At 52.0% G+C, this 14,535-nt stretch overlaps 1 protein-coding gene across 3 annotated transcripts in view; it reads left to right on the plus strand.

Moving 5' to 3' along the window:
• GDAP1L1 (ganglioside induced differentiation associated protein 1 like 1) overlaps window positions 1-14,535 on the plus strand; it is a 46,541-nt gene that overhangs the window by 19,878 nt on the left and 12,128 nt on the right. For 2 of the 3 annotated variants that reach the window (XM_039248492.1, XM_039248493.1), the window contains exons 3-5: window positions 8,492-8,684; window positions 9,706-9,879; window positions 14,325-14,422. In XM_039248492.1, coding sequence (XP_039104423.1) covers window positions 8,579-8,684; window positions 9,706-9,879; window positions 14,325-14,422 — 378 coding nt within the window. In that variant the 5' untranslated portion in view covers window positions 8,492-8,578. Of the gene's footprint in view, window positions 1-1,421; window positions 1,698-8,491; window positions 8,685-9,705; window positions 9,880-14,324; window positions 14,423-14,535 lie in introns of those variants that run through there. The other variant, XM_039248491.1, reaches the window with a different exon arrangement.

Raw genomic sequence — 14,535 nt, forward strand, 5'->3', positions numbered from 1 at the left:
GTTGGACACTTAACCAACTGAGCCACCCAGGCACCCTGAGAGACAAATTCTTTGATCTAGAAATTCCACTCATAGGAATTTATCATATAAACTATACTCAAACATGTGCACAAATCTGTATGAATAAGGTATCTTACTGCAGCACTGGGTTTTTTGTGTGTGGTTTGTGTGTGTGTGTGTTTTGTAAGTAGGCTTTACACCCAGTGCAGAGGCCAATGCAGGGCTTGAACTCTCAGCTCTGAGATCAGACCTGAGCTGATACCAACAGTCAGAGGCTTAACCGACTGAGCCCCCAGGCACCCCGGGCCACAGAACTTTTGTTGTCTGGTAGAAGGAAGGACACTGATTCCTCAAGAGCCATGCTCACTAGTCTGGAAGGGTGATATGCTCAGGAGGCATTGCTTGATAGCTTCACATGAGAGAGGGAGGGCAAACTGAGAAGCCTATCTTCCTGGTGCATCTATTTGTTCAGTGTTAAATACGTTAAAACAATATTTATATCAAGGGAAGCAAGAATATATTAGGGAACTTTATATGAAACTCCCATGAATATTAAGCATAAACTAAGTGACAGCAGGACAATACAGGCTTTCTTGGGCTCCTCTAGTTGTGCCTCAGTCTCTTGGGTGAAGATGTGACCTTGGACCAATGACTTGACATCTCTGAGCCTCACCTTCCTCCTCTAGTAAAAGTGATTATTGTGCAGATGAATGAGATGATGCGTGTAAAGTGCTTGGGTTGATAAAAAGATTGCTGTGCTGTTGTTTATATCATTATCAAAGTATCATGACCTTATCATTAAGAGCATATATACTGGAGACGGATAGGCTGGGTTCGAATCTCAGTTCCACTGCTCACGAGCTGGGGACCTTGGGCAAGGTCACTTAGCTTCTCTGCTGCTCAGTTTCCTCTTCTGTAAAACAAGGCTCATAGGATTATTGTGAGGACTCAAAGAATTGATGGTTGTAAAGCCTGAGCACACGGCAAGTGCTATGTAAGTATTTGCTCGGTACTCCATAGTTTGTTCCCCTCTGCACTTAGAGATCCTTCAGGAGAAATACTAGAAAACAACAGCTCCAAAGAAAGACAAGCTATTTCCAGACACAGATTAATACAAGGAATGGGTCTCTATAACACGAGTTGTCCTAAGGTATTTGCTTCTTGGAAGACTGAGAGTCAGAATGTGTTAACAATGGCAGGTGGCTAGCCAGATACGAGCTATTTGGGGGACATGGCCCATTCCCTTGTGGCTTCTCGAACCCATCCACGAAGACTGACCAAGGGGACTGGTGGCTTTTCTAGCAGGGGTCAAGGGCGTCCCTAGGGGAGGAAGAGGGAAGGAGCTCCTGGGATCCCCCGCGCCCCTCCCCCACTTGCCCAGCGAGTAATGACATTCACGGAGAGGGGAGGGAGGGAGCGAAGCAGAGGGGCAGGCTCGGCGAGGCCATGTGATGCTGGGCGAGAGAGAGCCGCCGCCGCGGAGCCTCCTTCTTTCCTCCCTCTGATTCCGGGCTGTCATGGCGACCCCCAACAACCTGACCCCCACCAACTGCAGCTGGTGGCCCATCTCGGCGCTGGAGAGCGATGTGGCCAAGCAGGTGGAGGCCTCCGACGCTCCCGAGGCGGCCAGCCCCGCCCATTGGCCCAAGGAGAGCCTGGTTCTGTACCACTGGACCCAGTCTTTCAGCTCTCAGAAGGTAGAGCCCAAGGGAGCAGGGGGGCCGGATGCGCCCAGTAGCTAGGAGGCTTGGGGGAGGGGATTCAGGAGGCAGAAGGGGTCGGAGGACCTGGTGAGAGGCTGGAGGGTGGGATGTGGGAGTTCGGGGGCCCGGAGGATGGAGGATGCTGGGCGGCTCTCCAGGGAGGTGACTGGTGCTGTCTTGGGCCCCAGAAGCACAGTCCCCAATTCTGGGAACATCCATTCTGCCTCTTTCCCTCCCAGAAAGACCTAGTCTGCTGGAGGGCTGAGAAGAGAGACAAAGGCAAGGGGAAGGGAATGGGCACTGCTGGGAAGGCGGCCTGTTGGAGGGGGCGGCTGCGGCGGGGAGGGAGGAGGAGCGCTTTCTGGGATCCAGCCTCCAGCCCCGGTAGCCGGGTCGTGGGCCTCCCTCTGCTCTGCTGTCCTGGGTACTACAGACCCTCCAGATCACAGCTCCTGCCCAGCTGGGAAACTTCCTCTGGCTGGGGCTTGGAAGGGAGGGTCTGTCTCTGGTCCTCTCCCGCACCCCCACTTACCTTGAGCTGAGAAGGAAGGAGTTAACCCATCTCCTTAGGCAAGCTCAGTTCGGCCCCGAAAATCCATGTTTTGCTCTTAAAGACACAGAGGGCCCCTCCGCCCCTTCTCAGACCCAGTTGAGCTGGGTCGCAGTTGGGAATCCAGCCTGGTGCTGAGTTATCAGGGTTCCCGCTTCCTGGAGATAAGGGCCAGGCACTTAGGGGGCCTCTAGGGGGCGCAATCTCCCACCCCGGGCTGCTGTCCGTCAGTGGGGCACGAAATCAGCACCATGGCCAGGGCCCAACAACGTGTGCTGCTGGGTTCTAAGTGCGCCCATTGTCAGACCCTGGGATTCCTCTTCTCCCTGGAAGATCCTTCCATTACCATTCCCCAAGGGAACTTTCTGCTCCTCCCCCTGCCCCCATGGAAGATTTCCTATTCAATCTGCACTCAGGGCTGAGGTGGCCCTTTATGCAGGGGATGGGACTACTCATTGCAACCTCACTTGTGACCAGGCCAGCCTGGGAATCCTCCTATCTCCCCTTACAGGGACTTTCCATTGCCTGAGAGTCCATGGTGGGGTCTGGAGACAGTGTAGCCTGGTGGAAAGGGCATGGGCTCTGCAGTCAGATGATCTTGGGTTCCATTGTCATCTTGAGTGCTTACTGGCTGTGTGACCTTGGACAAGTCACTTAACCCCTTTGTGCCTCAATATCCTCATCTGGCAAAAGGGACTTTTGCATCCAACCTTGCAGAATTCCTGGGGGTTTGAGAGGACATGGACATATGTTAAGTGTCTGGCAGATAGTAGGAATTTAGCAGGTGAGTTTCCTTCCTTTCAGTCCTAAAGGGCCCTGCCTGCATTCAGGGAGCAGTTCCCCTTTGTGGAGCATCTGAGAAGCCTGACCTTAATGGTACATGAATAACAGAAAATAGCCTACCCCCAAGAATGGTGGTGGCTTCATGGGACATCTGGGGACTATTCCAGAGCCAGAGGGCAGCAGGACTGTGAGAGGAGCCAGAGCCCAGACTCGGGCCAGACAGCCCAGGGTTCAATCTCAACTCTGCCACTGACCAACTGGGTAATTCTGGGCAGGTTGCTCAGCCTCTCATGCCTCAGGCATCATGTCTGTAAACTGAAAATAATAACAGCACCTCCAGGATAGGGCTGTTATGAGGATTCAGCAAATATATCCATTAAATCACCTAGAGCAGCACCTGGCACACAGAAAGTGCCCAGTAAGCGCACTTACATTTACTAGACAGGAGGGAAGATCCTGACTGTGCCACTTCCACTGTGTGACTGTGCATGTGTCTTCACTTCTGTAAGCCTCTGCTTCCTCCTATGTTCAGGAGGAACGGTACCTACCTCGGAGGACTGTGAAGATTGATGGCATGGTCACACACTTAGCACAATGCATTAAAAATTTCTCGCTAACAGTGAACTTTCAGGCACCATCATAAGTGACCATTTTGGGCCACAGGGTTCAAAGGAGGTTCTAAATGCAAAGTGTAGATGTTAGCTTGCTTCTGAGGCTGTTTCTGCCCCCAGCCTCCTCCTCCTTGGCCGGAGGCTGAGGGGACAGAAGGGTGAGACTGGGAAGGGAAAAACATGCAGAGAGTCAAGACACCAGCATCCAGTGCTGCTATTCTCATTCGCTGGCTTATGGCCTCAGGTATTTCCTGATCCTCTTTGGTCATCAGTTTTTTCAACATGAAAATGGACTAGAATCCGATACAACTTGCATTTCTCCCTCCCCAGGCAGGAAAAATTACCCTGTCTCTGTGTGTCCCCAGCCCTTTGAGCATCATTGTGTCCTCACACCAGCCAGTTTTTCAAAAACCAAGATTGCTATTTACGAGCTGTGTGAGTTGGGACAACTTAGTGCTGTCTCTGTGCCTGTTTCCTCTTTTGTAAAATGGGTGTGATACTACTACCTACCCATTAGGGGTTTTGTGAGGATTAAATAAATTAAGGCACGTAAATGTCTTAGAACAGTGCCTGGCACAGAGAAAGTGCTTTTGGGAAGTTAGCTATATCGTTGTGACTTCCACCAAGGCGAGCCTCTGAGAGCCGTCCTTGGCTTCCTGCAACAAGCTTGGCTCAAGTTTCCCTTACCCCAGCCTCTCAGGGCTGCCCTTGGTTGTGCTTATGCGGAGAACTTGGCCCAGCCTTCTGAGCCTAGGAGTGAGAGACCCGGGTCAGAGTCCTGTCAGAAGACTCAGAAGAATGAACAGGTCTTCCAGAGGCCCCTCTCAGACATGGCAGAAGGAAGTGAGAGTGGAGGGTGATCTCTATCTCCCACCCTGACCTTGACTTTCAAACTCTTGGGCACTGGTCTCTAGCCTTGTTCATTCTGCCCTTGATGATTTGCCCCACCCCCACCCCCAGACGCTCACAGGTGGCAACTGCAGACTTCACCATTCTTCCCAGAAGCCTGCAGTGGCTCACCTGGCCCCTCCAGAAAAGAGCCAGAATTCTTATCATGGCCTCAGGCTCTACTGCAGGATCCTAACCTTCCTTGGGTCGCTGACCCCCTTCGTCAATGGGGGGAAGCCTGTGAATCTTTGTCAGAATAACGCTTTTAATGGGATAAAGTAAACACATAGCATTACTAGAAGGGAAGCTAATCAAAGTATAGCTATTGACATACTTTTAGAACAAATTCATTCTATAATAATATATGTTTCTGTATTAACCCATTCTATAACCCATCCTGGTGGCAGGACTGATCGCGGTAGTGTGGAAGTCGTGATGAGTGTAACTGTGGCAATGTGTAGTGATGAAAGTATCTGATGATCTGATGTCTTGTGGTGACAAGATTTCAGGCACTGCGAACACTACCGTGCTTTGTCGCCTACACTCATAATTGAAGGAAATGATAACTGTCAGTATGAGATTACTGAAAATAAACATGTAATTTCCCCATCTTAGTTCAAGGAGCCACTGAATTTATTCGTGGATCTTAATTAAAGTGAATCTGGGATCTTGATTAAAATGCCCTGTGCAGGACCTCAGCTCCTCTCATCTCCCTGCCCACCCTGTTCTAGGCGCACTGGACACCTCATTGTGTTTCAGACATGCTTCTCCTCAGGGCTTTTGTGCTGGCTGTTCCCTCTGCCTGGGACTCTTTTCCTCAGATCCCCATGTGGACCACTCCTTCACCTTTATTAATTAAAAAAAAATGTTTGAGATAAATACACTGACGCTCAAAGACTCTTAAGTGTCTTTTACAAAGTCACACAGCAACTAAATGGTTGTGCAGAGACTCCAACCCGGCCCATTGCAATCACCTCATAAACAAGGGCCTGAGTGAGGAGGGACAGTGCCCGACTCTGAAGCACCAGTGAGCTAATTCCATGCACCCACGGAGAAGATGGTTTGCCCAGGAGTGGCTGATGTCTGCTCGTACTGAGTGGTGACCACCGAAGGCCGGTCCAGCCTCCAGGATGCAGAGATGGCAGATGGCCTTGGTGCCTGCATGCCCTTCCCCTGGACCTGGCTTCCTCCCACGCTCCCCTCCCCCACAGGATGGCACATGGTTCTGGCCTGCAGCTCCGCTAAAGGAGAAAGTCTCCTTGGCCGCCTGCCGGCCTGACCCTGAAGCAGCTCCAAGCAAAACTGTTACATCTCTAATGATAGTCCCCTCCCCAGGGACTACCCCCACCTGGCACCTTCACTAGAGTCCCCGGGCAGGGCCTGGGAGTGGTCCCTGGGAGCAGGTGCATCCCTGCCAGGATGCAAGGCCCACTGTTCGGACCTGTCAAGGGCAGAGGCCTTGGTTTCCATTTCCATCCATTCAGCGGTCCCAGCTTGGCCTGGAGGCTGGATGGCTGGGCAGAGCGCGATGGCCCAGGGCTAAGGATGCCAGGATGGGCCAGAGGAAGGGAATGGGCAGTTCGGCTCTGGCCAAACTCCAGCCTTGATTGTTCTGGGGCTTCTCCAGGGCTCAGGCACTGCCCAGGAGCTCAAATATACACATGCATGCTCACCTACCCATACACACACTCACACGTGCGTATGCACACTCATATCCACACTAATGCACACGCGCTCCCACAGTACTTTAATACTCAGTTACTCAGACAATCATCCATACACACCCACACTCGTGAACACATATGCACACACATGCACTCACACACACACTTGATCATTCACGCAGTTGCTACTCACCTTCAGGCTCACACACCCGTATAGTCACACACCCAGACCCAACAGATGCCGCCCCCGGTGCTCACTCTCTGCCACAACTCCTCCGTCTCTCCTAGAACCAGCCATTCCTCCCACTGTCTCCTGCATGTGGTCTGAATGTAGTGACAGCCGGCAGCAGGGTGCTCCTCAAATGCAGAGTCCAGCCCTTATTCTACTCATGATTAAAAGGAGGCTCAGGAAGGGGCAGGGATGCTGTAAGGTCACATAACAGCATTGCTGTGGCAGAACCAGGGTGACCTCCCAGCCCCGTCTGCAGGGTCTGCTTTTGGCTAATGGAGCAAATGAATCTGGGAATGAGTGTTGGGGGTTTGGGGGCTAATTACCCCTCCCTCCCCACATGGAAAGCAGTGTTCATGTTAGCTGTGAGGGTCAGGCATGAAGTATTCTAGGACGTCAGTCATGATGGTGAGGTATTGTGTATGTGTCTATGTGTGTGTGTGTGTGTGTGTGTGTGTGTGTGTGTGTGGTACTGATAGTAGAACCCATGTATTAACCTCCCGTGCTGGGACTTTATCCATATGATCCCGTCTCAACCTCATGCCAGGCTTGAAGGAGTGGATTACATTCCTCATCTCATAGAGCCTAAGATCAGAGAAGTCAAGTGACTCGTCCAAGGTCACACAGCAAATAAGCAGCAGAGCCAGGCTTTAAGTCCAGATTTGTCTGCTTCTAGAACCTGATCTCATGCAAGCGGCCAAGACACAATATGCCTACAGGGTGCCAGGAACTGTTCTGCAGGGAGTAATGTATCTAATCCTCACGGCAGCCTTCCACAGGAACCACTAGTGGGACTGTCATTGGACAGATGAGGAAACTGAGGCATACAGATGTAAAGCCAAGTCACCCAGCAAGGAGGTGCTAGAGCTGGGATTTGAACTGACAGTCTGACACCGAGTCCAAGGTCAGAACATATCATGCTGATCCTTCTAAGTGCCTAACTCCTGGTATCTGGGAGGGAGGCTGAGGACACCCAGTCCCAGGAGCTACCAACCGAGTGTGGGGGGGGACACTGGTGCTCAAGGAGAACCTCTTTTGCTAGGCTCAGAGCCGCCCTCCCTTTCCCCTGTGCTGGAGCCATTGGTAGAGTCACTTGCCATCTTTTTTCTGGGGAATTTGGACAAATCATCTTTCTGAGTCTCAGTCCACAAGCAGGGGGCAGTTGGACCAGGTGATCTCTAGTTGTCTTCCAGCTCAGAAGTGTTGGGCTGGGTCAGGAGCAGACCCCAGATTGAAGGCTCTCCACTAACTTCTACCAGCTAACATGTTTGTCTGGGGCCCCCTAGAGACATAGGGAAAGACTAAGGAGGGGCAGGCCCAGGACTCCATGAAGGTGCCCACAGGAGTCAGGCCTCACTGCGTCCAGTTTCAGGTCTGCTGCTAAATTGCTGTGTGACTTTGGGTAAGTTACTCGCCCTCTCTGGGCTTTGGTTTTCTCATCAAGAAAAGCAGGGAGATAGTATCAATTCTGACTCTTTTGGGAAGCTATTGCAAACAACAACCAGATGGGAAAGCATCTGGGGGCAATAAAAGGCTCAGCTGATGTTGGCAAATTATTTTCCATGTTGCTTTGTTTCCCAAATAATTTGAGAAATATAGCTATTGATTATGTTGATGATAAGAATTCCTATGAATTTCCTGGCCAGATCTACCCCCTGGAGGCCAGGCTGAGTGTCCAGTCATGATAGTGAAAGCATGACTTGAGTGCCATCTATGTGCCAGACATGGGGATGGTACTACTAATACTTCCATTTTGCAAATAAGGAAACTGAGGCTCAGGAAGTTTAAGGAATCTGCCCAAACACACACAGCAGAGCCAGGAATCCTATCCCAGGCATGTCCAGCTATGAATCCCAGTCCCATAACCATCAGGAAGCACTGTCCTGTGCCCCAAGAGGCGCCAGGGCCCTGGGAGAGTCCACCTGCCCAAGAATGAGCTGGAAGCAACAGTGTCCCCTCCTGTGTGTGACCTCTGACCTCCCTCCCCGCATGCCCCGCCCCCCCGGGCAGAGTGTCCCCCGTGTGTCTTCCCGCCTTCCCTGCTCTGACCCTGGCGCCTGCAGGTGCGGCTGGTGATTGCTGAGAAGGGCCTGGCGTGTGAGGAGCGGGACGTGAGCCTGCCGCAGAGCGAGCACAAGGAGCCGTGGTTCATGCGGCTCAACCTGGGGGAGGAGGTGCCCGTCATCATCCACCGGGACAACATCATCAGTGACTACGACCAGATCATCGACTACGTGGAGCGGACCTTCACGGGAGGTATGGCGGCCACACCCGCCAGGGGCGCAGCCACAGACCCCAGGACCCCCGCAGGACCTTGGGGAGCCTGAGGAAGCCCACCGGGGCTGTGGACAAGGCCCAGTCTCCCCCAAAAGGAACAGCGGGAAGGCAGGCAGGGCTCATATCCCCCTCCACTCCACCCCACCCCCGCCCAGGAACCATGGGCTCACAGTCATGGCCACGATCCTTGGAACGCCACAAACCCTCTCCCCAGTGCTCCCGGGAAAGGGCTGGCCCAGACACGGCCCTAGGCGAAGGGGGCTACAGCCTCCCTCCCCAGGAGCGCTGGAGCCAGAAGCACAGCCACGGGCCCCCGGAGCCCCCAGGCAGGAGCCTGACGGACCCAGGCCCTCCTAGTCACCAGGGGGGGCCCAGGGCTTCTGGGGATGCCAGGGCACAGGCAGGGCCCAGCCCCGTGAATTCCTATAAGCATAGTTCGGGCCATGGACTCCCTGGGAGCCCCATAGACCTGGCCCAGGTACCCCGGAACACTGCAGATGTGAGCAGGGCCCAGACACCCTGGACCGCCACAGGATGCTATGTCCTCTCCCGCCCTCCGGCCTTCCTCAGGTTCAGAAGCCCACTGCCTGCAACAGGTGCTGCAAACCACAGCTGAGAGGCGGTCAGAGCCCAGACATGCTCTGTGGAGAAAGAATACGAATTCGTTGCCAACAATTAAGAGTTAAGGAGAGTTCAGTTTTAAACATCCAGGTTTCTGGCTTCTCTTGAAGCCTGGCCACACTGGGCCTAGACCCCTGGGGCAGCAAGCCCCACCCCTTGGCGGGACTCCAGGGAGGTGAGCTAAGCAGGCAGGACCCAGGGGGAGAGTTTATCTCAAGAGCCTGGGGAAAGGGGTGATCCCTGTGCGCCATGACGATGGGGTTCCAGGACGCCGGGGCTCCAGGACCGGGTGCCAGAGCCCGGCCTGCCCGCATCAGAGGGGGAGGGGGTCGGGGCAGGAGCCGCCGCCCCCCAGCCCAGCCCTGGCTGTGCCCTACAGAGCACGTGGTGGCCCTGATGCCAGAGGCGGGCAGCCCCCAGCACGCGAGGGTGCTGCAGTACCGAGAGCTGCTGGATGCGCTGCCCATGGACGCCTACACGCACGGCTGCATCCTACACCCCGAGCTCACCACGGACTCCATGATCCCCAAGTACGCCACGGCCGAGATCCGCAGTGAGTGCTACGGGTGACCCCTGGACGGAAGCCTCCCCTCCCCCCTCTTCTCCACACTCTGTGTCTCTTACTCCCCCCTCCACTTAGCCCTCCTGGTCTCCCTCTCCCCGTCTCTGCCTCTCTCTCCACCCCTTTCTCTCTGTCTCTGTTCATCTCTCTGGCCCTTGCCCTGGGTGTCTTGTGCTGGGTCCCCTGTCTCTCTCCCTTCCTCCCTCCCGCTTGCCGTCTCTCCACCACTCTCCCTGGCCTTCCGTCTCATTTACCACTTTCAAACCGAAGTGTCTCTTCCTCTCAGCCACGTCATTCCCCTCTCCTCCCCCTCTTCTCGTCCTGCCGTCGCAGACAGAGGCTGTGGGGCTGTCTGCACTCCCAGAGGCCTGTCCTGTCCGTGCAGAGCTGGAGCACCTTTGTACTGGAGGAGTCCGGGCCCCAGCCACCTGGGGTCAGGGCCCCGGGAGGTCAGGACTGTGGCTGGTGACCCAAGGCACTGAGTGACAGGCTTGGTGTCACCAAGGAAGGCTGCCCAGATATGCAGGGCCCCTGGGGGGTCTCTGGTTTCTGATTCAAGCATCGCCCATGTCCTGTCCTAGCTGCTAGTCTGGAAGTGCCATAGCCTGGTTCATCTTTTTGTTTCTAACACTTGGGAAATGGGGGTTAGATTAAATCAGATTATCCACCAACAGCTGTTTACAGACTTTGATCCAAGCCCTGTGCAGACACCTTGGGGTCCTATAGACAGATGAAGTGTGATGACTCTAAGTAGATACTAGGTGCTTAGTTAATGGCCACTTCCTCCCTCTCAAATGAGTGAGCTGTTGTTTAAAAGTAGGAAGGGGCAGGCTGTGGAACTTGATCTTGTCCCGTTAGAGACAAGACCCAGAATCTATCAATATCGTCTTGTCTCCATCAGTCAACATTGATGAGGTCTCCTACGACCCAGGCACTCAGCAGGGTCTGGGGACCGATAGGGACAGGCACAGCTTCTACCATCCCAGGGTCACAGTTCTTTCACAGGGAAGCAGAAAGACAAGTGGCCAGGTAATTGCAGGGTGGGACCAAATACATTTGGACAACTTCTCAGGAGGACAGTCTGGCACTCTATAGCCAACACAAAAGGGCCCACACCATGGGGACTATCCGGCAGTTAGACTAGTATGTGTGCACCAGGAATCACCATGGCAGCATAGGTGGTAATAGCAAGAAGTTAGAAATAACCCAGCTGTGCATAAATTGGGAAGTGGGCAAATAAATTCTAGTATTCCCACATAATAGAATACTGTACAGCTGTTTTAAAAAAATGAGTATAAGGGATACTCCCTAAGATATATTAGTAAATAAAAGAATAAAGTGAAGGACAAAACAAATGCATCTAGTGTGCTATTATCACTATATTTAAAAGGGGGCTAAATGGATACCCAGATGCTTGCAAACACAAAGATACATAAGAAGTTGCCAATAGGGTTTGGTTTCAGGGAGCAGAACTAAGAGACCACAGACTGGGAGGAGAGAGATTGACTTTTCACTGTACATTCTTTACTATTTGAATTTTTAAACAAGTATGCATGTATAACCTGTTCAAAACTTAATTGCTTAAAAAAATATTTAACCTAGAACCAATCAGTGTCATGGTAAAGGAAGCATGGAGGCTATTGTAAGATGCCCATCGCAGCCTCTGGGGGCCTGGAGGGCTTCTGAAATGCAGCAATGTCCAAGGATGACCAGGAGGTAGAAGGGGAGGGAGAACCCTTTCAGGTTCAGAGGTAAGAGAGGTTGTGGTGTGTTCGGAGAACTGAAGGAAGTTCAATGTGGATGAAGTGTAGTCCAAGGCAGGTATGAGTGGCCATGCTGCGAGTCTGGGGAGCAGGTCTGACAGAATTGGAATTTTGTCTAAAGAGCATGGAGAGACAGGGATGCACAGTGACGTGATCTGATGTACATTTTACAAAGTTCCATCAACTGAGTTAGTAGGTCCTGGCTGTCATTCATCTAGGTGAGCAATGATGACGGCCTGGACTGGATGGAGACAGTCCCTAAATGCTTCTAGGGGCTGGAGGCACTTCCTCATTCAGCCCTGAGTCATTTAAAGGAGCCTAGAAGGCAGTGAGGGGTCCAGAGAAGGCCCAGCCTGCTCCACCTTTGAGGAGAGAGAAGAGCTCAGGGCCCGAGCCCAGCTGGAAGAAAAGAGAGATCAAACAGGATGCAGAAGTCATCCTGCAGTGACCCCTCCAATCAGTCCAAGGTCTTTCCTTGGCTTGGGTTGCCCTCCTGGAGTCTAAAGAGAGCTGCGTGTGCAGCTCTGGGTGACTAGCAAGAGAGAAAATGCTATACTTGACCTTCACATTCACAAAATATCAATGAGACTTAATATAGCCCCAAAGCTGGAAGGTCTGGGAGTGTGTTTACTGGGTTTTATATCAGGCCAGGAGATGGGGTGGTGGATAGTGAGACATCAGAGAAGTAGCTGAATACCTGCAGTCACTCACTCACTCATTTTATTCATTCTATTCTATTCTATTCTATTCTATTCTATTCTATTCTATTCTATTCTGTTCTGTTCTGTTCTGTTCTGTTCTGTTCTGTTCTATTCTATTCTATTCTATTCATTCATTCAACACACACTAAGTTCTTGTTCTTTTTTTTTTTAATTTTTTATTTATTTCTAGGAGAGAGAGAGAGAGAGACAGCATGAGCAGGGGAGGGTCAGAGAGAGGGGGAGACACAGACTCTGAAATAGACTCCAGGCTCCGAGCTGGCAGTCAGCACAGAGCCTGACGTGGGGCTCGAACCCACGAACTGTGAGATCATGACCTAAGCAAAAGTCGGATGCTTAACTGACTAAGCCACCCAGGCGCCCCACTAAGTTCTTGTTTGCGAGGCCTGTGTTTTAAGGAAACAGAGATGAATCTAACATAGCCACTGGTATCCAGAAACTCAAATTCTAGTGGGAAACATATACATCCAGAGAGAAGTACATCAAAATCTCCATGGCTAGCAGTACAGGGTATGCACTGCACAAGTCCAGGGGGCACTTTTCACAGAGATTGCAAATGTGAATGGATTGGTACAATGGCATCTCTGATTACTATATTTGCACTTTTTGGCAGAAATCTGTGCAATGGACACTGGAGGACAAAGGCATTGAATGGTCAGACCTCTTAAAGGATCAGGATGGGCTTTTTGGAGGAGGTGATCTTGTGCTGGATCTAGAAGCGGATTTTCAGGAATACAGGAGAAAGCTATTCCAGATGATAGAAGTAGTATGAGCAGAGGCCCAGAGGTTTGGAATGGTCTGGCACATTCAGGCCAAGCATCTGGAGTGACTGAAATGTTACCTCCTGGGGACAGGGACAGCTAGAGTTGGTGAGAAGAGAGAAGAGAGATCCTGCTGGTCTTATAAGACACATTGAAGAGTTTGGAGGTTATCTAAAGGGAGCGAGAGATAGGTTTTAAGCAGGGAATGGCATGGACAAGTGCGTGTTTGAGGAAGACTTCTTTGGCGTAAGTGGGAAGAAGGGCACAGAGTGGAGAGAATGCCAGTGACTGGGGCTGGGTCAGAATCATCCAGTCTGAACTAAGGGAGTCAGAGGGCTGAAAGGGAGATGTTAAGTATGGGAAAGAATAAGAAGGAGGAATCAACAGGACCTGGAACTAATTTGGTGCGGGGAGGAGTAGAAGGAGAAATTGAGGGTAACCCCCAGGCCTCTGGCTTAACTTAGTGTGGAAGAGGGGTGCTGCAGTTAAGGGAGAATGCAGACGAGGAGCAGGGGAGCAGGGAAGGTGGTATCTGTTGGACGAGGTTCAAGGAGCCTAAGGGATGTCTAAGTGGAGTTGGGGTCCAAGAGAAAGGACCAGGAAGGACTGGGGCACCACTGCCCACCTGACCCACCACACCCCAGACTTATTGGACAAGAATTCTGGAGAAGCCCCACCCCAATCACAGAACAGACCCCAGGATCTTATCCTGCTTATCATTTACTAGCATGGGATATTTAGCCTCTCCGACCCCATTTTCTTACTGCAAGAAAGGGTGGGGAAAACATGCACTGAAGCATGAGTCTGTCCAGGTTTATAACCTACCCATTTCTGGCAAGCTCCCACTCATTGCCAAGTAGTCTCCTCAGTTGGGTTTCTTGATGCCTTGTGCCCCAGGCAGGTGGCCCTCTATCCCACAGCATTCTGTTTGCCCTTTATTACAGATTGATCGTACTGTATCCTAGAGAGTCCTTTGTGTGTCTGTCTCTCCCACTAGCCTGAGCTTAGGACAGGATGGCTGGCATCTCATCCATCTCTGTGTTGCAGCCTGCTGTGCCTACTAAGCGTTGGCTGTCCATTTTGCTACTTTCCAGACCAATGTTTGAATGGAAACTACTCGCAAGACTGTGGAAGAAGGGTTGGGGGTGGCACCAGCTATCAGAAAGATGGGACCTTTCTTATTCTCTCCCCAGGACATTTAGCCAATGCCACTACAGACCTCATGAAATTGGACCATGAAGAGGAGCCCCAGCTCTCTGAGCCCTACCTTTCCAAACAGAAGAAGCTCATGGTGAGTGCTTCCAGGCCTGCTCAGTTCCATTCCCCACCATCTTTTCCATGGAAAAGAACAAAGGGAAGAGGCGGGTTCGAAGTAGGGGATCAGCTAATGACATGAAATGAAAA

Source organism: Hyaena hyaena, unplaced genomic scaffold (assembly GCF_003009895.1).
Source record: "Hyaena hyaena isolate Hyena2069 unplaced genomic scaffold, ASM300989v1 scaffold_312, whole genome shotgun sequence".
In the NCBI taxonomy this organism is placed as follows: domain Eukaryota; kingdom Metazoa; phylum Chordata; class Mammalia; order Carnivora; family Hyaenidae; genus Hyaena; species Hyaena hyaena.